Below are 25,981 nucleotides of genomic sequence, written 5' to 3' on the forward strand. Positions count from 1 at the left end.
GAGATTTTTTGGAGCTTGAACATGGGAGTTATTAAGCATTTGCTCTTTCTGGACAAATGAAATTTTAAAGGCAATATTTGATGCCCCGCCCCCGTCATATAGTATTTCAAAAAGGCAAGATGTTTTGCCCAGTTTTTCTCTCAGGTCTTGAGATGATAAATGCCAAGTTTGAAGTCAATTGGATGAAAAATGTTTGCAAAGGGGGAAAAAGCATGACCACAGTGAATGTGCCAAAATAGGCCAAAATTGGACATAAAAAAATTCATAGCTCACTTCCGGTACATTTTAGCTACATGGTCCCAATAGACTTTTTTTGTGCGTCTCGGGGTGCTACACGTGCCTGCCAATTTTTGTTGCTCTAGCTCAGGGGTGTCAAACATAAGGCCCGGGGGCCGGATCAGGCCCGCAATGGGGTTTAATCCGGCCCGCGAGATGGTTTTGTAAAGTTTAAAAAAAAAAAAAAAGACTAATGTCGGCCCAATTAATCAGCCGGCCACAATCAAAGCTTATAAATTCATAATTACACAAGTAGGTCTCAGTTGAGCAATGCAACTTGTACATGGAATTGCTCTGAATGTCGTTATTTTAAACACAATTTAAAGTTAGTTTGTTTAAAAAATAAAAACATGAATCAAACACAAACATGCTGAATAAGACACATTCAACTACACATATGACAAGGATTAACGTCCTTATAACTTCATTAACGGCACCCGGCACACAATCAGTGAACAATATACAGGTTTATGCAAAAAAAAATTAGGACAATATTTGTACAGATGCGCCCCACAATTTAGGGCTGGCCCACAAATAGCGAAAATCTGCATGTAATTGACGGCAATGTTTTAAAAATTATTTTACAATTTTACCGATCCGGCCCACTTGCGAATATATTTTCCTCCATGTGGCCCCTGAGCTAATATGAGTTTGACACCCCTGCTCTAGCTCAAACGTGCCGGGCTTGGTTTTTATTTTTCTACGCTAGGGGGCGCTATCGAGTCGCGTTGTTATGACGACTTCATAATATCAAATTTTTCGCCGGGCCTGAGGAGTATGCAAAGTTCGGTGAGTTTTCGTGAATGTTTAGGTACACAAAATCGCGATCGTTTGCGGAGAATAAAGAATAATAATAACTAGAGCTGCGAGCAGCTATAAAGGGCCCTCGCAGCCCGGGCCACGTTGGGGTCCTTGCACGTTGGGGTACTTGCACGTTGGGGTACTGGCACGTTGGGGTACTGGCATATTGGAAGCAAAATTTCTTTGAAAATGGCATAATAAACGTTTACATGTAGAATATTTTTTTTGCCAGTGTCTGTCAAGCTCAACGGATTTTGGTGATTGTTAAGACCTGCAAAAATCAGCGTCCTTATTTATTTTTAGGCAATGAGTTGCCCTGATTGGTATTTTTTTTGTAAAAGTGTATATACACATCATTGCTCGTTGTACTCATTGCACAATGTTTACTTTTATTGTCCAAAGGGGCAATCAAAAATGAATAAAACAAAATGGAAACGTACATACGTTTGGATCGGTGTGAAGCCAGTGAACAATTTGAGTGGTGGAAACTAAAAGAATATTCATAAATGACTTAGTTATCACACTTAGAATGAGTGTACATTTTTTGTACAAAATACCGTATGTGGGGTATTTTTTTAAATTTTTTTATATAAGCCTCAACGGCTAGGTGGCACTGTATTTATAACTGAATGTCGTCATAGAGATACCTTCAGGCCTTGATTATAAGCATACATGTCAAGTGTGGGATTTTTTTTGGAGCATGTACCGTGGAGTTATTAAGCATATCCTTCATTCACGATATTGCTTTTAATGTCCATAGAGGCTATCAAAAATAAATAAAAATATATATATGTTTGGATAAGTCTGATGCCAGTGAACATTTTGAGTGGTGGAAACTAAAAGAATATTCATAAATGACTTAGTTATCACACTTAGAATGAGTTTACATTTTTTGTACAAAATACCGTATGTGGGGTATTTTTTTTTCATGCCTCAAGGGCTAGGTGGCGCTGCATATATAACTGAATGTTGTCATAGAGATAACTTCAGGCCTTGACGATAAACATACATGTCAAGTTTGGGATTTTTTGGAGCATGTACCGGGGAGTTATCAAGCATATCCTTTTTCATTGCGAAACACAAATTTTGATGCCACGCCCTCATCATATAGTATTTCGAAAAGTCAAGATTTTCCCCCCTGTCGTTGGCTCAGGTCTTGACATTGTCCAGGTCAAGTCTTAACTCAGTCGGATGAAACGTGGAGAAGAAGTGGGCAAAAGTATGCCCCCTGTAAATGTGCAAAAATCATCAAAAATGGGACATTCAAAAATGCGTAGCTCACTTCCTGTTCATTTTAGCATATGGGTCCAAGAGACTTTTATGTAGGTCTTGGGCTCCCTCATACACCTAAAATTTTTCGTAGATCTTGCTTAAACGTACAACCGGGGCTGCTTCGTTAAAATTTTCTAGGGGTCGCTATTGAGTCATTTTTGTAAAAATAGCACAATCAACATTAAAATATTGCTCATTTTACCAGGCCAGATGTGTGTGCCAAGTTTCATGAGTTTCTGTGCATGTTTAGACCCTCAAAACCGGCGTTGTTTTCTTGGCGAACAGCGCTTAGCCACGCCCACAGCAATTCACGAAAACTCACAAACTTCGTGTTGTGACATCATGAAGGCCGAAACCCTCATCTGAGCAAATCTGAGGTAGGTCCAGTTAACGTGTTTGGACAAAAACGTAGAAGAAAATTCGTAAGAAAAAAAAAATGCCACTAGGTGGCGCTATCAGTAAGATGAAATATAAGTTCGTAGATGTCTTTAGGGCTGGACTCTCATCAAATGTGTGAAATTTTGAGAAGATAGGATCATCTCGGTCAAGTTAATGCAGCTTTTATTGTCACGAAAAATCTTCAGACTTTGCGTCACCGTAGCGGCCACGCCCTTTGGCGAAAAGTTACAATATTCGGTGTGGGGCATGATCAACATCTTAAGGCTTTTCTGACCAATTTTCAACTGGATCCCTTCAACGAGCTCAGCACAGTAGCTAAAAACGTAAAGTATGACATTTATTGTAACCACTAGGTGGCGCTATATGTATAACTGAATTTTATCATATAGATGTTTTCAGGCCGTGACTATTACGTTTTCTGAGAAGTTTGAGATTTTTCGGAGCTTGAACATGGGAGTTATTAAGCATTTGCTCTTTCTGGACAAATGAAATTTTCAAGGCAATATTTGATGCCCCGCCCCCGTCATATAGTATTTCAAAAAGTCAAGGTTTTTTGCCCAGTTGTTGTCTCAGGTCTTGAGATGATAAATGCCAATTTTGAAGTCAACTGGATGAAAAATGTTTGCAAAGGGGGAAAAAGCATGACCACAGTGAATGTGCCAAAATAGGCCAAAATTGGACATTAAAAAATTCATAGCTCATTTCCTGCACATTTTAGCTACATGGTCCCAATAGACTTTTTTGTGCGTCTCGGGGTGCTACACGTGCCTGCCAATTTTCGTTGCTCTAGCTCAAACGTGCCGGGCTTGGTTATTATTTTTCTACGCTAGGGGGCGCTATAGAGTCGCGTTGTTATGACGCCTTCATAATATCAAATTTTTCGCCGGGCCCGAAGAGTGCGCAAAGTTCGGTGAGTTTTCGTGAATGTTTAGGTACCCAAAATCGCGATCGTTTGCGGAGAATAAAGAAGAAGAAGAGGAAGAATAATAATAATAATAATAATAATAATAATAATAATAATAATAATTTTTACAAAAACAATAGGGACCTCGCAGCGGTCGCTGCTCGGGCCCTAATAATAATAATTTTTACAAAAACAATAGGGACCTCGCAGCGGTCGCTGCTCGGGCCCTAATAAAAAAAAAAAAAAAAAAAAAAAAAATATATATATATATATATATATATATATATATATATACACAGACAATTGCTGTGGAAACATACCCACAGGCACAAATTCTTCCCAATCTGACTTCTATCAAAATCACAATCACAACTTCTGTATGAGAGTATGCTGCAGGGATGAAGCACGGAACCACACTGCCCCAAAGTGGCCAAAATGCGCATGAACACTCAGTAATTGTTTTCAATTGCCATTCTCATTTGACTTTTACTCATTTTATTTCTTGCTGTACTTTTAAGTCATATTTAATTAAAGCTAAGTTTTAAGAAAGAAACCAAAAGAAAAAGTACTAAGTTTTAAAATCAATGAATAATTGTTTTATTAATCGTGATTTCAATCTCAATAAAAAAAAATGAAATTTGTTCTTTGCTGGCTGCACTCCTGATGCGCCCGCACACACTACACTTTTGAGTGCAGACTCAAAACTATTTTAACAGACAGGAGAGGCAAAAAGCTGCGCGAGTGAATATTATGCCATATGTAAAAAGAAACGTTCATGCAAATGACCATTTATCCATGACCATGTCAGTTTATTGTGGTCATGGAACCATAAACGGTCTTCCTTGTGTGTGTGTTTTTTTTCAGCCATTTTCAACCATCAGTTGGCAAACACATTTAGGCGCATAGACCACCGGGTGGTACGCGTGGTACGTCATGACTGTCACACCGGCCACACCCAGAAACATCAGTTGATAAGACACGTCACAACGGTCAGTTTGACGGCTTCTGAGAAAGGCGGCAGTTGATGCCGAAACTAGTAAAGGTGAACAAAAACCTTTGTTTTTAAGAAGAAAAACAGCGATTGTAGAAACGTATTTCGTTTGGCCTGATCATGAAGATGTTCAGGAAAAATGTTCCCAATCACCGGTCTTAATGAGAAAGCAGACTACGGTCCGGTGACTGACAATTAGCCATTTAAACGTATGCACAAGTGCCTTTTATTTAGCAAACACACCAATACAAAACTTTTATTTTCACAATATCAAAATGGATAAACCGACAGAGATTAGATTAAAACGGACCAATGAGAAAAGATCAGTGAACACAGTGCCTCACTTTGGCCAGCTTGCCAAACATCACATTATAAATTGTGAAACCTATATTTTTTTCTGGAAAGTAGAAAAATGCTCCTAACATGCCATCTTAAAAATTAACTTACATGAGGAGTGAGTATATGAAGGGAGTTAAATTTATAGAGAGAAAGAAGAAAAATGATCCGATGGTTTTGACATGGCCAGGGCTCTGCGGGTTTTCAGTCAAACTAACACAGAGTTCTGAACTAACAAATTGGTGAAATCAATTCACAATTGACTTCACAGGAAATAGTCTGCAACTGGCTTCTTTGATGGAATGCCTCTCGTTTCCTGCGGTGCTGCTTCAAATATGATGAATTCTCGTTGTAAATGTTCATCCAGCTCCAAAATGGCAGCCACGTTACCGCATCTGCACAAGCAAAAAAGAAAAAGATTGCGTGGAAGGTATTGGACCATGAATGTGTGACATCACGCGTGTGTGCCGCCCAAGCTGGAGGACAGGCCAACACGAGAGAATTAGAAATCAGTTAGTACGTAGAAAATAGGTGAAACGGTTTCTAAATCTGCAACAAACACAATGGTAAACTTTTGCACGGCCTACGGTGGCTCTAATCAGGCTAACAGAGATAGGAAATCGTTCTTTCGGCTACCAGCAGTGATTCAATACCGGGGGGGGAGGAAGTTTACTAAAAAGTTTAAAAATTATGTGACATTCTCAGCAATCACACACAAAACATGGACCCAATGTTGGAATATTCAACATTTATGTATAATTATACATTTTTCACACTGATATATCAAACAACTTTTTGTAGGTCTTGCAAACATTTTCACATAATAATCATAATACTTTCAGTTTACTTGCCAACTTTGCGTTGTGAAAAATCATGACTTTTTTTTTTTTTAAATCACCGTGTTTGTTTTCAGTTAGCAAGTTAAGATTAATGAAAGGCTTCAGAGTACAGCAAGACGAGTTTATCCAGACGCAAAATTTAATAAATGACATTTTACACCAGTAACCCGTGTCAACCAAAAGATAAATAAAACACTTCCTGCCACTAGACAAACATTGCCGTGTTGAACGCAGCCGATATCTTTCACCCATCCAGACACAAAGTAATTAATTTTACGACTCCAGGCTCTTGATAGCATCAAAGTCCTCTTCTTTACAATTCAATTGAAAATGTTGCAGTAGCTCACTTGGGGGAACGCAGTGGCTTCCTTTGACCAGGTCCATGCAGTACATAAGGCTCTTGCCCTCCAAGCAACTCCAGCTTTTGGAGAGAACGGCTGCTTCCAATGAGTCGCACTAACCTACATTCCTACGAGGGAGGTTTTTTTGTACATTTGTCATATTTTCACAATGAATCGTTTCTCCGTGTAATGACTGTTTGCCCTCCGGGAGGGTAAAGCGGTAGCTAAGCATTCTGGGAAACGTGACGTCGGCGAGAAGGGTCTATTAACAACAAAACACTTCTGTAAACTTGTGGTTTTAAAAAATCAACAGCAGCCAGAGGCGGTGCTGTTGTTTTAAATCCATCCATTTGAAAAGGAAACAGGTAAGTGCAATTCATTGATAAACAATCGATCAGTTTTTAAAGCAGGCCAAATTAAAACTTAACGTTTTAGCAGCTTCCATACTACAAAGGGCGTCCCCAATGGACGTGCACTGCTTACTTTTTAAAGGTCATGAACAAGGAGGTGCACATTTAGAAAAGATGCAAAGCTTTGGTTTTGGACGGAGCAACAGTCTGCTACAAAGTAAGTTCAAATGCAGCCACAGCACAAAGCGAGACATAATTATTGCAAACTGTGAGGATAGTTGCTCTGTGCAAGACTCAGAAGAACACTGGAGCCGGAAAACTTCCATGGCCCCTTACTTGATATGGAAGTTTAATGTTAATGCGGCCCACACCATTTTTTGCTGTGTTATTACCCGGGCATTTTGTGTATGTTTTAATCACTTATGAGCTATACCATAGGTTATGCTCATGATAGCTTTCAGCTAAACACAATTCTGGTAGCTTACGGTACGGTCCGCACCTCGGTTTTTGGGCCACAGTTTCAGTTCCGTTTTGGTTCGTGATTTGTGCATAAAGACAACTACTTTCCCCCCCCCAAAATTCTCTTTATTTTGCTTGTCCGCAAATATTGCATTGTGCAAGTTTTAACACTATGCAGTAGCATTAAATATTAGGGGTGTGCCAAAAAATTGATTCATAAAAGAATCAAGATTCTCATTTATTAATCGAATCGAATTGATATTTAAGATCTAAAAATCGATTTTAATTTAGAAATGAAGAAGGGGTAAAGGCAGTTGTAGCCCACATGCTGTTTTTGTGGAAAAAGCCACTTACAATACAAAATTAATAAATGTTTAAACAAAAAAAAAAAAAGAAGAAAAAAAGACTTTAATGTCTCTATTTGTCATTTTGTCTTGCAAAGCAGAGTGGAGTAGATCATGACAATGTTGTGCATATCTGTAAATTGAAGCAGAAATCACTTGTCAATCAAATAATTTTGTATCGACAATTGTTTGAATTGAGAATCGGAAATTGATTCAGAATCGAAACGTAGACCCAAAAATCGTAATCGAGAGACTATCAAAGATTCCCAGCCCTATTAAATATGGCTACAAGATGATAATAATAATAATAATAATTATTATTATTATTACATACATACCTAATATACCAAAAAATACATAATATACAAAAATATTCAGTGTGCATCAGGACAATGATGCTGGAGATGCTTGTTCATGTTGCTCGTGTTTCCTTTTGAACCTATTTTGGCCGGGAGTGATTTGCCACGGGATCTTATAACTTCTACAACATAAAAGCGGCCATTTTCAAAAATGTTCTTGTTCCTAACACTATCCGTAACCTTCAATTTCAAACGTGGAAGAAAACCGAAAAAAACAAACAAAAAAAACAAAACAAAAAAAACTAACATTCAATCAGCCGTTTGAGCTTTTTGCTTTTTGTGTATGCTGCGCTTTCCTACTGCGTGTGTGGTCATTGAACGCACCATTGCAAAATGTGAGCATGTTCTTGCTTTTCTTTTGTTTATCTGTGATAAATATTATTTTTCTTGTTACAAAACCTTGTTTCTAAAACTCAAAAACATGTATAACCTTATTTGATAGATTGAATTCTTTTTTATTATCTGTTCTTATTGCTGCTGGAAATGTAAATTTCCCAGAGGGAGCCATTCCAAAGGGATCAATAAAGTCAAGTCTAAGTCTAAGGTTAACGTAGGGGACATGTTACAAACAACGTTTACAGTCAGTTACATTTCTGTTCGCCGTTTTCACTCCCTCGTTTGACGTATTCGATAAGGAAGCCGAAATTATTCCACACCACTTCTTCAAACTTTGGTCTGTCAAAATTGCAGCTCGCGCTTGTTTTTCCGCTTCTGTGTGAGGGGGGGAGTGGGCGGAAGCGCAACACTGACTGGACATTAGCTCGCGGGGAGGGCTTTTCTCCAGCCGGCGCGGCTGCCTCGGCTTGCACGCACGCACACATACAGTGGCGTGTAAGCGTCAATAAATACAACATTTGTTGCAGACCGAAAACCCGCGGTCCATAAGGGCGTATTGTCTCGCGCAGGGCGGACCGAACGGTCCGGTCCAAGACCGAGAACCGTTGCATCGCTAGAAGATACCGCCTTCGTGTTGCTGATGCACGTAGGGCCAAACGCCATCTTACATGTGTCTGGCCAGCGGTTCTTATTTATTTAGCGATTTTGACGCGGATTGTTTTGTTACAAACATAAGACATGTAGCGATGTTAATTTTCTCCCTTTTCAGTCTAAAGAGACCACAAACACACCCCAAGAAGCATCTTAATTAGTAGTGGAACCTGAAATATTGGTTCTGTGCCTCCCAGCAACTGGCAGGTGCCGCAAATATGCTTTTTAACATTTTCGCGTCGACCAGTTTTTGTGGTCTACCGAACCGACTTGATCGACTTCTATTCCCAGCCCTAGACTCATCCTCCAGACGTCTTGGTTTCGTCTCGGTCTCGACTTCCAAACGTCTTGGTCTCGTCTCAGTCTCGATACTCTATAGCCTCTATAATGTCTTGGTCTCTGTTCGGGTGTTCTTCTTGACTAAAACACTAGTTCTGCCCACACTCACTACATTTCGATTCCTGAAAACAAATGAGAATTTATTTTGCTCTCTGACAATATCACAATTTGTGTCCCTCATAAACACGCATATTTGTATAATCACTGTTGTTTTTCTGGCTTCTTTTACAGCTATCGGGTGGCCGTGGCGCAGTTGGTATCTCGGATTGTCCAGTGACCAAAGGGTCAGGCTCCAATCCTGACTGACTGACTGCTGTCAAACTATCCTTGGGCAAGACACTGAACTCTATTTGCTGTCAACGTGCCTGGTCGCTGCCGCCCATTCGTGTGTGAATGAGTGAATGTGAGTCAATTTAAAGCGCTTTGGGGAGGTAATGTTTTAGTTATATTTACCATTTATTTCCAAATTTATTGCGCAAGCCATTGCGGCAAGACCCCGCTTCTTGGGGAGTTTTTTTTTTTTTTTTTCCTTAACTCATTCACTCCCAGCCCTTCTCCCTGAAGCAACCGGCTGTTATGTTGGATTTTGACAGAATATTTTGCTCAATTGCTATAAAAACATGGAACCTACCAAAAGAAAGAGTAGAGTCTCTGTTTTCATCAAGAAAAAAAAAAAAAAAGTGTTTGTATCTGTTTCCGTTTTGCAGCAATTAGCATTAGAATATAGCTAAGTTTCATCCAAATTCACATTCCTGGTAAAAACACTGATAAAAAGAGCTTGCTGCAACATGGCCCTTTCTGATCTCATGTACTCTGCTGCCACCTGCTGGCCGCAGTAGCTACGATTGCTTTAAAGGGATACTTTACTTATTTAGCAATTTTTGGGAGTCAAACGAATATTTTGCCTATAATAAATGTGATATTTTCATTATTTTTCATGTATAATTAGTACCTTGAAAAACACATTTTGCAACTTGCTGTCGACTGAAAATGACATCACAAGGGCTCAGGTAACCAATCACAGCTCAGCTTGTGAATGTCACATGACCAAACCAAACCTAGAAAACAGCTGAGCTGTGATTGGTTACCTGAGCCCTTGTGATGTCATTTTCAGGCGACAGCAAGTTACAAAATGTGTTTTTAAAAGACTAATTGTACATGAAAAATAATGAAAGTATCAAATTTATTATAGACAAAAAATCTTTTTATTGCTAGTATGGGCTAAATAAGTGAAGCCATCTCTTCATGTGAGAAGCTGCATCAGAGCCTCCTATATGCTCTTGCATTTAAAAAAACAAAACAAAAAAACAAACAAAAAAACCCCACATAAACACGTTTTTGGGAGGGAAGGACAAACTTAAAAAAACGTTTTTACACGTTTTTGGGATTGAATGAGTTAAAAGGCAACAGATTTGATGAAGCAATTATTATGGTTTCTCTGTATGAAAGAGGTTTTTAATCAATGTATGGCCGACTGTGTCCGACTGGAAAGATTACAGTACTCTTGTTTTGTACCTGTAGCAGTAGTTGGGTGCTGACCACACAGTGAGCACTGTTTCGTTAAAGTGCCACTTATAGCCCTCCATGACCAGCTGATGTGCTCGGCAAATCATGTGAATGTCATTGGCAGCATTGAATTGGGCCACCACGTCACTGCCGAACAGGTAGCCAGCACCTCTCGGACTCACACCCCAGCCGGTCGTGTCTGAGACCAGGGACACAAAAACAAAAACATTTCAAAACCTGGGATAGGTTATCATTTCCAATATTATTCGTCTTTTTGTATAGAGAAACTAATGTTTACATACAAGTAGTATAATTAAATAGCATCACTCTGAAAATATACATGTGAAAAATAGAAAGTGAGCTGGATTCAATTTATATTTGTATAAGCATGTTTGATTGACTAAGGAAGTTGCTTGTATACCTTCTGGGTCTGACCAAAGGAGGTCACACATTGGTCCATCATGAGGCACTTCCTGTTTTCTGTCAATGGTTCGGATCTGATCCAGTGTCTGGATGGAAGGCGATAAGCCTCCATGCACACAAAATATCTGAGGGAACAAAAAGGATGGAATTAAACAACTGATGGCCAAGTCAATGTAATGACAAACATAAATGTAACAATTTAAACACATTTACAGTATTATTATTGCTCTGTTCTTGGTCTCAATTTTTGTAAAATACTTTTACATTACAGCGAGCGACAGCGAGTCAGCCAGCTTGCAGCCTGACAAGGAGTCGGTGAGCATGAATGGCTAAGCAAGAACGCACTACACTCGCTACACTGAGAGTGCGATAGACAAGTCTAGCGAGGGGTGAAGCACTACAAATACTTTTCACCGTCTAAACAGTGCCACAAATTGAAGTATAAAGATTGTGTAGCTGCATATACAGGTACGCTCGGCTTTTTTTCAGTTCGAGAGCCCATTTTTTGGACGAGTTCTGAGAAATAAAATTCTCAAATTTTCTGGTCGAAAACCGATTTGGTCGAGAACAGAAGCGTTCGAAAACCGAGGTTTGACTGTATGTCAATTTAGATTTTTTGACACATGAGGACGCTTTTGACAGAGCCGGTCACATATCTCAGTATCGTGAATAACTCGCAAAGGTTAGATTTATATTTCACAGCGATTGTTTTTCTTGTGTGCTTTGCTTTCAATTCATTCTTGATGGTTCTGACAACATGACGATTTAGACCGATCTGAGTAGCACTTGAGAAAAAAAAATGTATATTCACATTCTAACTGATGAATTCTGCATTTAGAGCTTCTCCCACATTTATTTTATACTTATTGGTACCACCGGACATGAGGGCTGCACGATTAATCTAAATCTAACAGACATCAAGGTTTGACCAAGTGCAATAATCTAATCTCAAAACAGTGCGGTTTTAAGTTAGTCTGCGCCCCATTTTTTTGGCCTGTTGTGCGAGTGTACTCCCCTAAATGATCTTTGGCATACTGCCGTGTTCGGTCATATGACCGCATGGACCAATAAGAGCCGCCTGTGGGCAGGAGTACGGAAGTAGCCAGGGAACGTGAGAGGAAATGTTTGTTGCTGCTCGAGGTGGGTTTTTAAGACAGCTTTATCGTAAATATTGCTGTTATGGCCTGAATACTTAAATGCCTACTTGTTAACTTGTAGAGCCGACTGCCAGTGCCGGACTGCGTCGTCTGACCATCACGTTTATTTAAAAAGTCGAGTTGGTGAGTTATGTTTTAGTATTAGCCGTTACTTACTATTTAAATGGGTCCGGTTGTAATTGCTTTGACATGTCTCTCAAATAATTGTAGGGCTGGGTGATAAATCGAATTAATTTGATTAATCTTCGAGTACATTTATGCGCGAGGTCCCTCCGTGGATTTCCTATAGACCTGCAGTCTTTCCTTGTACCCCAATTTAGACTAGATTCTGGATTTTTCTGCCTCCTCGCAGGTTGGAGTGCAACATCTGACAACGTATCTTCTCCATGGTTAGATGACATGCCTTTGGAATCCTCTGTTAGCCATGTGTCTTGTCGCTTCCGCCGCAGAGTACACGTCCCCTCTTTTAGAAAACACGGATTTGGGAGAAAAAGGTGTCTGGAACCTAATCTCGCTCTCTCTTGGCGCTTTTCCACAGGACCGGTTCCACACCAAAGCGGCATTTTTTGTCCTCGGATGTTAGCGTCTCCATGAGACTTTTTAGAGGCCGAGCGGTTCCGTTTTAACCGCTTTTTAGAGCCCTCTCGGCAGTGGTTCTTCAGCACCAGTCACAACACCCCCTAACCCTAAAGTTACGGTCCACTTGAGATGTGATTTCAAGGTTTTGTTACTTCCATATAAAATGGGCTAACCCTAACCTAACCTCGTGCCGCTGGGCTCATAGAATGCTGGGGAAAACCCTGAACTCAATACAAACATAGCTGCAAGTAATATTTAAATTGGCATCTCACCTTGCCATCAATGATAGCGGAGAGGGACAGGTAGTCAAAAATCTCAGTGCAGTATCTCCAGACTGTGACAGAGCCATATTTTCTGAGACACTCATCATAAAAACCATAGACCTGGGTGATTTGCCGGGACTCATGGTTTCCCCGAATCAAAGTTATCCTGTCTGGGTAACGCACCTGGAAAAAAAAAAAAAAAAGAAACCACAAAGGGGGTTAAAAACAAGCATTTGTATTGTAATCCTCAGCAGAGTAATCACAGGTAGCATTGCCACTTCCACTGATATTACATTGTTAATGGTGCACTGTTTTCTTCTCCTTAGATGCCGGATGGTGGACCAGAATTTCGTCAAAGCCGTATAGAAGTCATTTCCCCATGGCTTCACCAAACTCCTTAACCTGGCAATAGCCAGATTGATATTGCGCTTCACTCAAGGGAGTGCTCCACAATATCCATCTGGAACTGCCCCACGGTAATTTGCTTGGGAAAGGCGGGACATTCTGTACAATACTTCGAGCTGATTGGACGACAGGGCATTCTGACGATTGTTTTCACCAATCATGGCCACGGATGAAAATTTCTTCATTCTAGTCGAAGGGGGGGAAAAAAAAAAACACGAACATCTTACCAGCTAGAAATGAAGCACTTCTCGCTCAACATTCAACAAGGAAACTGAGAAATACTGCAAGAGCAGAATTAATTGCAGCATCCAGTCGTCCATGTTAGGTTTGTTTGCCCCACACAATGTCGCTCTATGATTGGTCCGAACCACCAGTAGTTCGGATCGGTGGAAATCAACGGGCTTGTGAACTCATAAATACCGCGATAATTCATCTTGCGAGAGCAAGGTTACAAACTCCTTGCAATGCCCAAGTTTTTGCCTCAACGCCGACTCGCCAAAGATTTGTTTCCATCCGAAAGCCGGATGTAACTGGCAGATCCAGCTGCCGGAGAGTCGAAGTGGACGGTAAACATCCAGGTGACTTGTACTCTGCTGGGCGAAGCTACATGCCGTGTGCTTAGCACTAGGGGTGGGACAAAACAAAAAACAAAAAACGATTCAACCGGATATCGTTTGCCAAGGAGACTGCTTTACGTTAACACATGCGCAATTAGGCGCACAATCTCACACACACAAGTAAGACGATGGAGGGAGGAGCGGCCCCTGAAATGGAAGAAGTTGCATCTTAAACAACTCCACAGAAAGAGGCACTTTTTCCGAAAAAAGTGGTACATCTCGTTTGGTTGCATTTTGGTTTCACGAAGTCTGACGTGGAGCAGAAAACAGTACCGTAATATGCAAGTTGTGCCACAGGAACATTCCAGCACCCAACGCGAACACAACAAACCTATTTCATCACCTTGAGAGGAGCATGAAAAAGAGCACGACTATCCTACAGATGTGAGTCAACAAAGATAAAGTACGTGAATCTGGAACAAAAATCTGAACATACAGGAGTACTTTGCGCGGGCCATCCCGTGTGACAGAAACACCTCGCTGGGAAAAAAAAATAACAGAGGCGATAGCGCGTTTGATTACAGATTCTGTAAAACAGAGTGTTTATTTTTATATAATTGCATTTGCCACATCCAAATAATGTTAGGTACTTTTGATCTACTACTCTAGCTGCACTACAAAGCTACAGATAAAGTGGAAACTTTGCACTTTGAAGAATATTTTTTGTTGTTGCATTTAATTCATGACCGAAAATGTCTGAACTTGTTTTTTTCTCCCTTATAAAAATGTGTAGGCTATTGTGCCTCCTTTGTTTACATTTATTATTGTATATTGCAGCACTACTGGATTCATTTGTGACATTCTGTTTAATGTTACATACAAATAAAGCGTGAAAATGTAAGCAAAGAATGTTGTATGATTTTTCATGGAAGAACTGCAAATATATCTATATCGTGGTATATCGTTATCGTGATATAAAATGGCCCATATCGCCCAGCACTATGCTGATATCAATGTCTGTGTAACACAAATTATTTTTCATTAAGAAAAATAACTAAACCATTTGACCAGTTACTTCCTCCGCATTTCCAAAAAATGAAATCGAATCGAACTCTTGTGAATCAAAATGAATCGATTCAGGAAATTAGTACTGATACGCAGCCCAATCAACAAGAACCAGTTTTCGATTCCCATCCCTACTCACAAGCCTCCCTGGTAAGAGGTGCTGGAAAGGAGGGACCATCAGGAAGTCAAATCTCAGATTCAGGTGGAGCAGTGTCGTTTTTCCTGCTAAAGCTGCTTCCCCCACGCTGCAACCACGGATAAGCGGCAGAAAACTGATTGATGGATGGATGGCACCCTAATTATTATCCACACAATATTCCCATGACTTTTCCCCGGTTTTCATGACTGGACAAACCCTGATATGTTAACAGGCATTTGTACCTTAAGAGCTAGCAGGAGGAGGAATGTTTCCACACTGTAGAAGCCCCTGTCTACAAAGTCTCCCATGAAGAGGTAATTTGTCTCCGGGACATCTCCACCAACCTGTTGTGAAAAGAATACAATGACATATTAGGGACGTCAAATAAGTATGCGCTAGAATTTTTTTAGAATCACACAATTGGTCTCAGAGTTTGGTCTATATCACCGGCACTAAGTACGATTTTACAATTTTACAAAGGCTTCCTTTGTCATATTCCGTTCATAACCTCCTATCCAGGGATGGGCATGTGGCCGGCACGCACACTCGAAGTGGCCCCTCAATTGATTTTTGATTTACTACAATAATATTACTTGCTCTCTCTTTAAATTAGTTCTAAGTTGTAAGTTGTAAAGATACTGCTCACTTGCATCAAATGCCACGATTCGGGACTCGGGTCGTACATACGCGAATCGCGCTGCGGAGGACAACGTCAAAATAAAAGCCTTCCAAGTAATACATTGACGTAGATGTAATTGCTTTGTTAGTTGTATTGTGAAATGGACCCACGCAGCATGTGGAAACGTTGCGGCTCAAGGTGGCCCGCTTGACTCGTCCTCACACGACTATCGACTTCCATCAACACGACGCCACGTCAACATTATATTTACTTGCCAATTAAGGACGCTAAGAAAGTTAATCATTCTGCCATTGTATGATACGACAAGCCTCCGGCGTTCGCAACTAGTGGAGCTACAGACAGCGTTCAGGACGCTACATAGCAACATCTATTATCTATCTATATTACAGATATACATGCGGTATGCTAAGGTAATAGCCAATGGCAGAGCAGCTCTAAGCCTAATTTATGCCTCCACGTTTGCTCTCGCGTCGATGAGCGCCGTCGATCACATGATCGACGGGAGCCATGAATTTTAAGTGCTGCGTCGCTCGTGGCCGGCCGACGTGCACACGTCGCCAATCCTTGGACGCACGTCGATGGCGGGGCGTCGCTCGCTTCTGATTGGTCCGTTCGATGGCGTTTTTTCTTTTTTTTCTCTCTCTCTCGCCCCGCCCCCCGCCCAGATAGTTTCCGTTAAGGCAACTGGCGGCGCAAATCGACTTCCCTGCTCGGAGACCACGGCTGTGCATGTGGATATGTGCCTGGGACGAGAGGCGGAAAACAACAATAACAAAAATAAAAAAATAAAAAACTGTGTTTGCTAAGCGCACGGCTGTTGTGTTTTGGCGAGTTTACGGCCGACACCGGTGCAAATTGGCAATAATTAATTGCCACGGTGATGAACTTACTCTCCCCCCGGCTTTGTTTCGTGTTTCTGAATTAAATTGAACTTCCTGAATCCGTCATAAAATGCAGAGGAATCGCCACTCTGTGGCGGCCCAGCCATAGCGACAGCGGGACTTGGTGTGAAACTCCAGCAGACACCGATGTGTATTGCGCACAAGTCGGAAGGCAAACGCACGAGCGGAGCTCCAACGTGACGCCTCGACGCGAGCCTCTCGCAGAAGCATACTGAGGCCTTAAGTATGTTGCGTTCAGGAAACTCTGGGAGCTGCGAGTGGCAGCTCATACTGTAGTTTTACCTTTCGTATCCTGAAACTTCTTTCGTAATAAGAGGCAATATTTTCCTGTTGAGAAGTTTCGTTACTTGAAAATTTCGTATGTGACGTTCGTAAGTAGAGGTACCACTGTGTCAATGAATCAAAATAAAGAATAGACCAGCTGTTTGTTTGTTTATATATATATATGAAATTTTTATAACAATTACCATCAAAAATACCTTTACAATAGTCCCCTACAAAGGAGGCATGAAACAAAACATAGTATAGGAGTTATAATTTATGTCTTCAGTTACCAGAGTTTCCATATACCCCCTGCAATCTGCAATGTGCTCACATACTCCTGGTTGGGAAACATTGCATCAGTAGTCCTAATCCAAAGTAGTGTTCAATGGCCAGATTTGATTGATGCTAGGAATGCTAGAGCTGGCCTCTCTGCATTGAACAACTCAACTCAATTTATATAGCGCTTCCAAACTAATGTTCATAAAAGCAAAACTTTTTTTCAATTTCTTTTAAAGTAAAATAAAATAATTGACCTGTTATATTGCAAACAAATCTTGTTGCAGTAAAATATTTTGCAGTTGTATATCGAGTCGCATGTCAATCCTGTTTTTTTGTTTGTTTGTTTTTTTGTTTTTTGGTCACTGTCATCTTTACGTCATCTGAAACTACACGGTGCAAAACTTGTGTAGTGCGACCAACTGAAAAAGTTGGTAGCACTGGATGCAAAAGTTAGTGTAGAGCCCTGTATCATTTTAAAGGTCAAATTTCAAACATTTCCATGTTCATCTTGAAACTTTTAGAACACCTTTACAAAGCATAATTTTCATTACAAAGTGGTTATATTGTAGCTGTAAAGCAGTTTAATCACTAAATACAAGTCAGAAGGCGTCCTCGACAATTTGAATCTAGCGTCCTGGCGTCTTCGGGTGTTTCCGGAGCCGTGAAGTCACAGACGACAAAGTCGCCACAGTAGCGTTCGGTTGTATGTGCGGATTCGCTCCTCAGCCTGGGAGACCCCATGTGGCTTGCATGAAGTACGCTTGTGTGTGAGTGTATGAGTGAGTGGTTAAATAAATAAATAAATTAAAAAAAAGCGTTCGGTTGTATGCGCTTGTGTTGAGTTGTTTTCCAGTTCAACAACGGTTTATCGTGTCGCATTTGGTTGCACTAATGGTCAAGGGAGTGACAAGAGCTTCTTTAGCTTTCCAAAGCGGGGGAAAAACAACAACAACAAAAAAACAACTGTGACCAGTGAATATGAAAAGTCAATCGGCAAGGAAGAAAACATGGTGAGTTATGCTCGCCAACCAAGCACTCAAGCTTTGTGCTGATCATTTTGAGGATTTAGTGCTACCTTTGTTTCGTACTGTGCATCCGATATTTTTTTATGAATGGAAAAGGTTATCGCCATGTTAACTTGTCATGAACAGCCGACGCATTACTATTATTCCCATGAGCACAACGTGGCCGCCTGTTGACGTCTTTCACGCTTTAGTGCTACAGAAAGTTGAGGTTGCTTGAGCAAATAGCCTACACACAGAAACAGAATGCACAAACATACCGGTCTATATTTCCGATCCTCTCTGCTCGTATTGTGGCTTCCTCCGTGACACTTTCCACATCTTCGTCATCGTCATCGAGAGACACCGACGTCCTAATCGGCTCAAACACATCGGGTTGGACAACGCTGCATTCTGTCGTCCCTTCTGTCTCAAAATCATCTTCCTCCTCGGATTCCCAAAGTTTGGTTGCCATTGATTGAATGTGTAGCATCCAAGAAACAGTGGACTGTGCACGGAAATACGCGGAGGCTGAGTTGCCATCACGGTGCTTTGTTCTTGTTTTACTGCAAAACTAATATTTATGTTTATATACAGCACTTTGTATACAGCAATGCCTGTTCTTAAAGCGCTTTATAAATAAAGTTGAGTTGAGTAAAGTTGGTTTGTTTCACACACACACATTTAAATATGCACTGTATTTTTTCTTCCTAAAGTAAAACATTAGGTGACCCCATCAATTTGTGTTAAGCAGCATGCTTTATAACCGCTACTACAGTATGTTCTCAAAAATAAAGCTCTTGTGAAAAATGAATTTACTGGTTAATAATAGCCCTTTGAGTAACTCATAGATGTGCCCCCCAAAAAAAAAAAAAAAAAAAGGGGGTTTAAATGGTTTACCCTGTTTAACCACTGTCCACACATCATTTAAAAGATGTTGGGGTATTTTTGTTAAAAAGCAAAAAAAAAAAAAAAAGAAGAAGAAAGAATCTCCTTAATAAAATGCAGAGATATCTGATCGGTACATCTCAAAATGAGGCGATTCGGACTTGGGTCCAAAAAAAGTGTGATCGGGACATCCCTAATACAAGCCGTTCAGCCCTAGACAGAAGAATTGCGTTGCCAGAAGTGCTGCAACACAAGCCGATGATTTATATATCTATAGCACATAACATGAAAATAATCTAGAATCGAAAAGCACTTGGAAAAAAAATAACTTACTCTAAAAAGCTCCTTCAAGTCATAGAACTGACCATGTATATCACCACAGACCTGTAAAATGGATAATCATCATTTAATTGAATCAATTAAATGAAAGGTTTAACTTACGGCCAAGAAGACAAATACAAAAACGACACTTACTGTTACAGGAGAGTCAACTCTCTGGACATTGCTTTCTTCAACCAGAATTTCTCTGACAATAAAAATAAAAGCATTAACATGGGCTTAACGAACAGTTCAATGTAGGTGATGGATAGGCAGTTTAAAAAAAAAAAAAAAAAAGGGCATTCAAAGGCCAATAAGATATCTTGGCTCGGCATGCAGTGAACATGTCACACATCAGTGAATGTCGTCTACGAGCAAGACAAGATCCTGCATCCAAAGTCCTATACTGTATTAGCGTTGGAAATAATGGTATCGCCATGTTACTTGTTAGTACTCACCACTGCCGATACTACTGTTTTAATGCAGTATTGGGGTCTCTGCCGATACCAATATCGGTATCAGAACACTAGATGTAACAATGTCCAAACATCATGATACGATATTACGATATGAAGGTCACGATACGATAATTATTACTATATTGTGGGGAGTTTGGCGATACAAAAAAAAGTTCACAATATTATAAAAAGAAATGAGCTGATACTGATGAAAAGAAAACTATTGTTTTTGTGCTTTTGTACATTATAGCAATGCATAAAACACCTACAATCTCTAATAACAATATTGACAATTTGCATGCTAATATTATTATAATATATGCTAATATTATGCTACATATTGACTCGGTTCACAAGCATATTACGTTCCCCTTCATCGGATCATTAGTGTGGATTTTAAACATAGAAGGGCCAAAACATGCCTTGTGAAAATTAAACTGCACTAAAAAACTCACAACCGGTGGGTGCTAGAACTGCACAAATGGCAATCAACCCAACTTTTTTAACAGATGTGCTGCTTTTAATATTGTGATATGACGACAATATATTGTGGCAGTTTCCTTAGTCGCGGAGTGCTATTTATACAAAAATGGCTCAACAGCGCTCCCTATAAATTTTTAACAAAGCAGCCCTGGTTGTACGTTTAAGCAAGATCTATGGAAATTTTTAGGTGCACGAGGTAGCCGAAGACCTGCAAAAAAAAAAAAAAAAAAAAAAAAAAAAAAGTCTCTTGGACCCATATGCTAAAATGAAAAGTTAGCTCGCTACTAATTTTTGAATATCTGAATTTTGCAGATTTTCACACATTTACAGTAGGCATACTTTTGCCCACTTCTCCTACACGTTTCATCCGATTTACTTCAAACTTGGCCTGGACCATGTCAAGATCTGGGCCAACAACAGGAGAAAAAATCTTGACTTTTCGAAATACGATATGATGAGGGCGGGGCATCAAATTTTGTGTTCCGCAATGACAAAGGCTATGCCTAACTCCCCGGTACATGCTCCCAAAAAATCCCAAACTTGACATGTATGTTTATAGTCAAGGCCTGAAGGTATTTCTATGACAACATTCAGTTATATATGTAGTGCTACCTAGCCCTTGAGACATAAAAAAACAAAAAAAAACATACCCCACATATGGCATTTTGTACAAAAATTGTAAACTCATTGTAAGTGCGATAACTAAGTCATTTATGAATATTTTACTTTTCACCACTCAAAATGTTCACTGGCATCAGGCCTATCCAAACATATGTACTTTTTATTTTGTTTGTTTTTATTTTTAATAGCCTCTATGGACAATAGAAGCAACATTGTGCACAAAGTACAACGAATGATGATGTGTATATATATTTTTACAAAAAAAAATACAATCAGGGCAACACATTGCCTAAAAATATAAAAGGACGCTGATTTTTGCAGAACTTAACATTCACCAAAACCATTGAGCTTTACACACTCATCACACCTAGCAAAAAAATAATAAAAAAATCCACATGTAAAGTTTTATTATGCCATTTTCAAATAAATTCTGCTTCCAATTTGCCAGTATCCCAACGTGGCCCGGGCTGCGAGGGCCCTTTATAGCTGCTCGCAGCTCTAGTTCTAAATTATTTTCTCATACAAACATCAACTCATATCTCAAGGCACCACTGTCATTGCACAATTACACTTTTCTGTTATTGATCAACAGTAACTACTAAACTTAAACTAATATATAAGAATTATGCTATGAAATGGGGGGGGGGGGGGGGGGGGTGAAAACTGACATTTTTAACCTGTTACAATGCAATACAATGGTTGTGGTTCCAGATAGCAAAAAAATTATAGTTGTCGCATTAAATGCCTTCATGTTTTTTAAATGTTGTTTAATGTTTTAAATGAGCATTCTTCCTAATGTGTTTTGTGTATGAGTGTATAAACAACTGTTACCTGGCTTTGGCACAAAGTGCTTTCACTTCATTTTCCTTAATAAGGTCACAGCGTCTGAGCTGTTCAATTTGTCGGTCCAAGTCGCTGATGTCTCCCATTGTCACACACATTGGGAAAGCCACTCACTCACTATGGCCACAGACTGATCTTCGCACTCTCAGGTTTACTATCACCAAGCTCTTTGATCTGCTGGTCGTCGAGAGGGGATTCCTTTTCTTCGCACCAGTCAATATTCAACTGCTTTAAGTCAGGTAGTCACAAGAAGACACTCTGGATTGGTGAGATGAGAAGAATCAAAAGATACAGATGTTAAAAGAAAGACAATATTTCAATGTGATTAAGTGCTGATTTCTACCACATGCACCACTGCACACTTAGGGATAATTAATTGTGCAAAGAAGCACAGGAGAACTGGAAAGCTTGTAAAGCAGTGTCTCCCATCCTTTATTGAGCCAAAGCACATGTTTCACATCAGGAAAAAAATGTCACAGCAGGTCACTTTGCACAACGATTCACAAAAGTGGATACACATTACACAGGTTAATTATGTACCTTCTGCTGGCAGTCATCAGTGAACAATTTCATGCTGCAAGGAATATCTCAGCATCATTGGCTGCTATATATAAATAGTCCTATAAAAAGTTTATTTCCATATTTTTCATCACAGTAACTCTTACTCAACTGGTAAATTGTGCAAATGTCAGGTGGGGGAAAACATTTAACGAAATGTATTTTCTAAAAAACAAATAAACAAATAATATATTAATTTATTAATTAAAAATAATTATTAATTCATATAATAATTACTTATACACTAAATTGGTCATTTAACTTTTATAATTGTAATGCACTTTTTGTGACATGATCAACAAAATCAACATTTTATCACAGCAATATATTGTGATTTTGTTTTGGGACTCGACATTTGGATATTTGCCATAGTGACTTCAGACTTGTTTCCAACTTGTTTAATCGAATTTACCATACTTGCAACTCTCACATTGTGACTTACACCTCTACAAATTGCCTCCTCACCACCAGTTATTTAGCACAGTGTACTGCTGAATTAATAACTAGCAATATTAGCCTAAACGTGGCATGCTACTCAATAAATAACCAGATTCATACTTCTGTAGTTTTGTGATAGTTATGTGCCTTAACTAAAGATCATTTTTGAAGATTAAACCTACACAGTCGCTGTTTACACTGGCCCAAGCTATATTAAAATTAGTGTTGTTCCGATACCGGTTACCGGCAGAGGCGCCGATACAGCATTAAAACAGTGGTATCGGTATCGGTGAGTACTCACATGTAACATGCCGATATTATTAATTAACCATTAGTTCCCATGGGGGAAGTGACGTCACGTGCAAATGGTCAATAGGGACGCAGCCCACGTCGCGAGAACCGGAATCAAAGCTCATGTGAAAATCAGTGTTGCCAGGTGTATGATAATTATCGTATTTGTACTATAATATGACCCGTACGATGTACGATCAATAATCCTAAAAAAAATGGTAAATGTACGATAATTTGACCATTTCGTATTATTGCCGGCAAAGCTGAAACTGACCGAGTTTTTTTGCGAACCCTCAAGGTATCCGTTCTCATGTGACATAATACCAGCGTTACTGAGAATGAGAAACGAGTGACGTCCATGCATTGATTGGCTGAAAGGTAAGTGCCCGCCCCAGGAGACGCTCCCAAACAGGAAATCGCGCAAGACTCAAAACCACCTATCCAGTAATATGTACAGATCAGTGTAGTTAACCCGCAACGAAGCCCTGATTGCCTGTGAGGCTTTTAAACACAAGAATATTTGACTGTCGCAAATCTGTGTATTTTAGTTATGACAGGTGTATGATAATTTCCATCAAAATACGATAATTTTGAGTCTATGGCACGATAATCCTATATTTCCCACATGACAACGCTGGTGCAAATAGTCTCGCCTCTTCCGTGGCATATACCCCATTGACTTTGTATTAAGACATTGAACGTATATTAGTCATAACTTTCTTAATAATTGTCACAGGAAAGCGATACTCGTATCACTGGACTTGCCTTTTAAGATGTGTCTGATAATGTTGTCCCATATTAATAAATTAATTTTCGAAATTTTACAAACATACTAAAAGCGGCGCTACTTGAAGGGCCTAGGCGTGAGGCTTACGTAAAACTATGGACATTAGTAGCGGAATCACTAAACGTCAATCATCAGATTCTTTTGTGGCCTTAATGCGTTTTGTGATCTTTTTTTTAATCTATGTAACATTGGACGACAACATATTGAGGAATAAAGCACAAAATTATGAAAGCCATCGATCGACTCAACACGATTTGCCGTGCCATTAGCGTCACAGTAACCGTGTCTACATCTCTAAAACCGCACCACCAGATAAACATTAAAACTATCCTATTATTTACAATGCAACGACTTACATTACAGTGGATGGAAGATTGAAAAACAATCTCCAGTATTCGTTTCAACTTCTGTTTTTCTTCTTCTTCTTCTTCTTCTTCATTTACCGGCCTCTTTTCTTCCTGTGGCTGCGTCGTCACTACCGGTTCACGCACTTCTATTTTAATATTTTGGCGGTTAGCAAACATTTGGGCAGAATACCGCCGCCTTTCGTTTCGGAGTGTGGATCAGAATGACGTCTACAGAGTCAATTGGATAAGAACAAATACTCTTTCATGCGGGCGCAGGGTGGAACCGTCACTTCCCTTCGGTGCCAGTTGGCGTTGTCAAGACGCGATCGGTGACCCCTGCACGATCGGTAACGCGCATGCGCAGAAGATCGGCCATCTTGGATCGCCAACGACGGCAACTACACTAGGAAAAAATACCTATCGTAAAACCACGATACAGCATAAAAATTATAGAATTTTTATGCATTTTAAAGTAACTATTAATTTTAAATACAATATGAACATTTTACTTTTGACCTCATTACATTATAGTGAGTCTGCATTGTTGTACTATACAGTAAGTATGTGGTGTGTGTGCTTTAAATTACCCCCCCCCACACACACACACACCCACACCCACACACAAACACACACCTCACCCACGCTCAAAACCTATCCTATGATATTGGCCACACATTGTTCTAAAGACAATAAAAATAAAACGTACCCACGCTCACTGCAAATTATAATTACAGTATATAAAGTATTTCCAATAAGACGCTATATTTGTTGTGGGGGTGAACCGGTGAGAACTCTTAGGACGTGTGTCGTTGCCTCAAAACAAAACCCATGTTCGTTCGTGTGGTCAAAAACAATTTCATTCCAATAAAGTCCAGTCATTTTCCAAAATACAGCACGATCCTTTTCACATACCGAGAACGGTTAAATATTTAAAAACAAAAACAAAAAAACAGTTTGCCTCCAAGGTTCGTTCACACACACCTGACGCTCATTTCCATGAGACCATGAGCTTCATTTAATCCTGGGGCCACATGCGCCACCATGCGGTCAAACTCAGAAATCACATGAAGAGAAGCAAAAACAAAAAACACTGTAATATGGCTCCAACACAGTATGTGTCAAAACCTTTCGTACTTGACATGGTTGGGTAATCCCAATCCAAGCGTAAAGAAATATTACTTAAATCGTTCAAAAGTTTAATAAGAAATCAAATGCATTAAATGCTTTTTATTTGATATGAAGGTCAATACAAATCAAAACAAGTAATTGTAGGCATATTTGTCATTCAATTTTAGGACGTTCTAGCAAATATGTCTGTTTTTTTTTTTTAAGATACGCGTTAAAAAAATATTTTCAGTGGAAATTTGATTTTATTCTACATTTTGTTTTATATCTTATGATATGAACATAAATAAATCAAAACAAGTCATGTTAAGCGTATTTGTCATTTTGTTCGGATTCTCTATCAAATCTGCCTGCTAATTTCTTAAAGATACACATAAACACTTTCGAAATGTTATTTTCAGTGGAACTTAGTTGCTTTGATTGTACACTTCAATAGCCTTAAATTTAGACATAACTTTAATTAGCCTTTATTTGGGCTTTATTGTAATAAATAGCCCTTAATTTCAGCTGTATTGGATTTAATTTAAACTGAAATTACTGCAAAAAAAGAAAACATTGCATTTCAAGTTTATCCATCCATCGATTTTCTTAAGCGCTTGCTCCTCACAAGGGTCGCGGGGGTGCTGGAGCCTATCCCAGCTGGTTAT

The 25,981-nt window shown here is 39.5% G+C and overlaps 1 protein-coding gene across 3 annotated transcripts; it reads right to left on the minus strand.

The window, feature by feature from the left end:
* Nucleotides 1-4,845: 4,845 nt before the first annotated feature.
* On the minus strand, nt 4,846-25,176 carry LOC144028779 (serine/threonine-protein phosphatase 4 catalytic subunit B). 3 transcript variants are annotated; one of them, XM_077535672.1, is made up of 9 exons: nt 25,122-25,176; nt 21,777-22,046; nt 19,540-19,591; nt 19,399-19,449; nt 15,334-15,435; nt 12,935-13,108; nt 10,925-11,051; nt 10,513-10,702; nt 4,846-5,374 (listed from the first exon to the last, which is right to left on the minus strand). In XM_077535672.1, the coding sequence occupies exons 2-9, from the start codon at nt 21,884-21,886 to the stop codon at nt 5,245-5,247; spliced, it is 936 nt and encodes a 311-aa protein (XP_077391798.1). In that variant the 5' UTR covers nt 21,887-22,046; nt 25,122-25,176; the 3' UTR covers nt 4,846-5,244. The 3 variants fall into 3 exon arrangements, with proteins under 3 accessions (XP_077391798.1, XP_077391797.1, XP_077391799.1); XM_077535671.1 differs by lacking the exon at nt 25,122-25,176 and adding an exon at nt 24,219-24,556; XM_077535673.1 differs by lacking the exons at nt 19,399-19,449; nt 19,540-19,591; nt 21,777-22,046; nt 25,122-25,176 and adding an exon at nt 18,459-18,582.
* Nucleotides 25,177-25,981: the final 805 nt, after the last annotated feature.

This window comes from Festucalex cinctus, chromosome 1 (genome assembly GCF_051991245.1).
Source record: "Festucalex cinctus isolate MCC-2025b chromosome 1, RoL_Fcin_1.0, whole genome shotgun sequence".
NCBI classification, from domain to species: domain Eukaryota; kingdom Metazoa; phylum Chordata; class Actinopteri; order Syngnathiformes; family Syngnathidae; genus Festucalex; species Festucalex cinctus.

Excerpts from the sequence above, each read along its gene's own strand:
- LOC144028779 (XM_077535672.1), bottom strand. The coding sequence starts at position 21,886 with ATGTGTGTGACAATGGGAGACATCAGCGACTTGGACCGACAAATTGAA. Across the intron at positions 19,592-21,776 it reads GCACTTTGTGCCAAAGCCAG|AGAAATTCTGGTTGAAGAAA; the intron begins GTAACAGTTGTT and ends TTTTATTGTCAG. Across the intron at positions 19,450-19,539 it reads GAGTTGACTCTCCTGTAACA|GTCTGTGGTGATATACATGG; the intron begins GTAAGTGTCGTT and ends TCCATTTTACAG.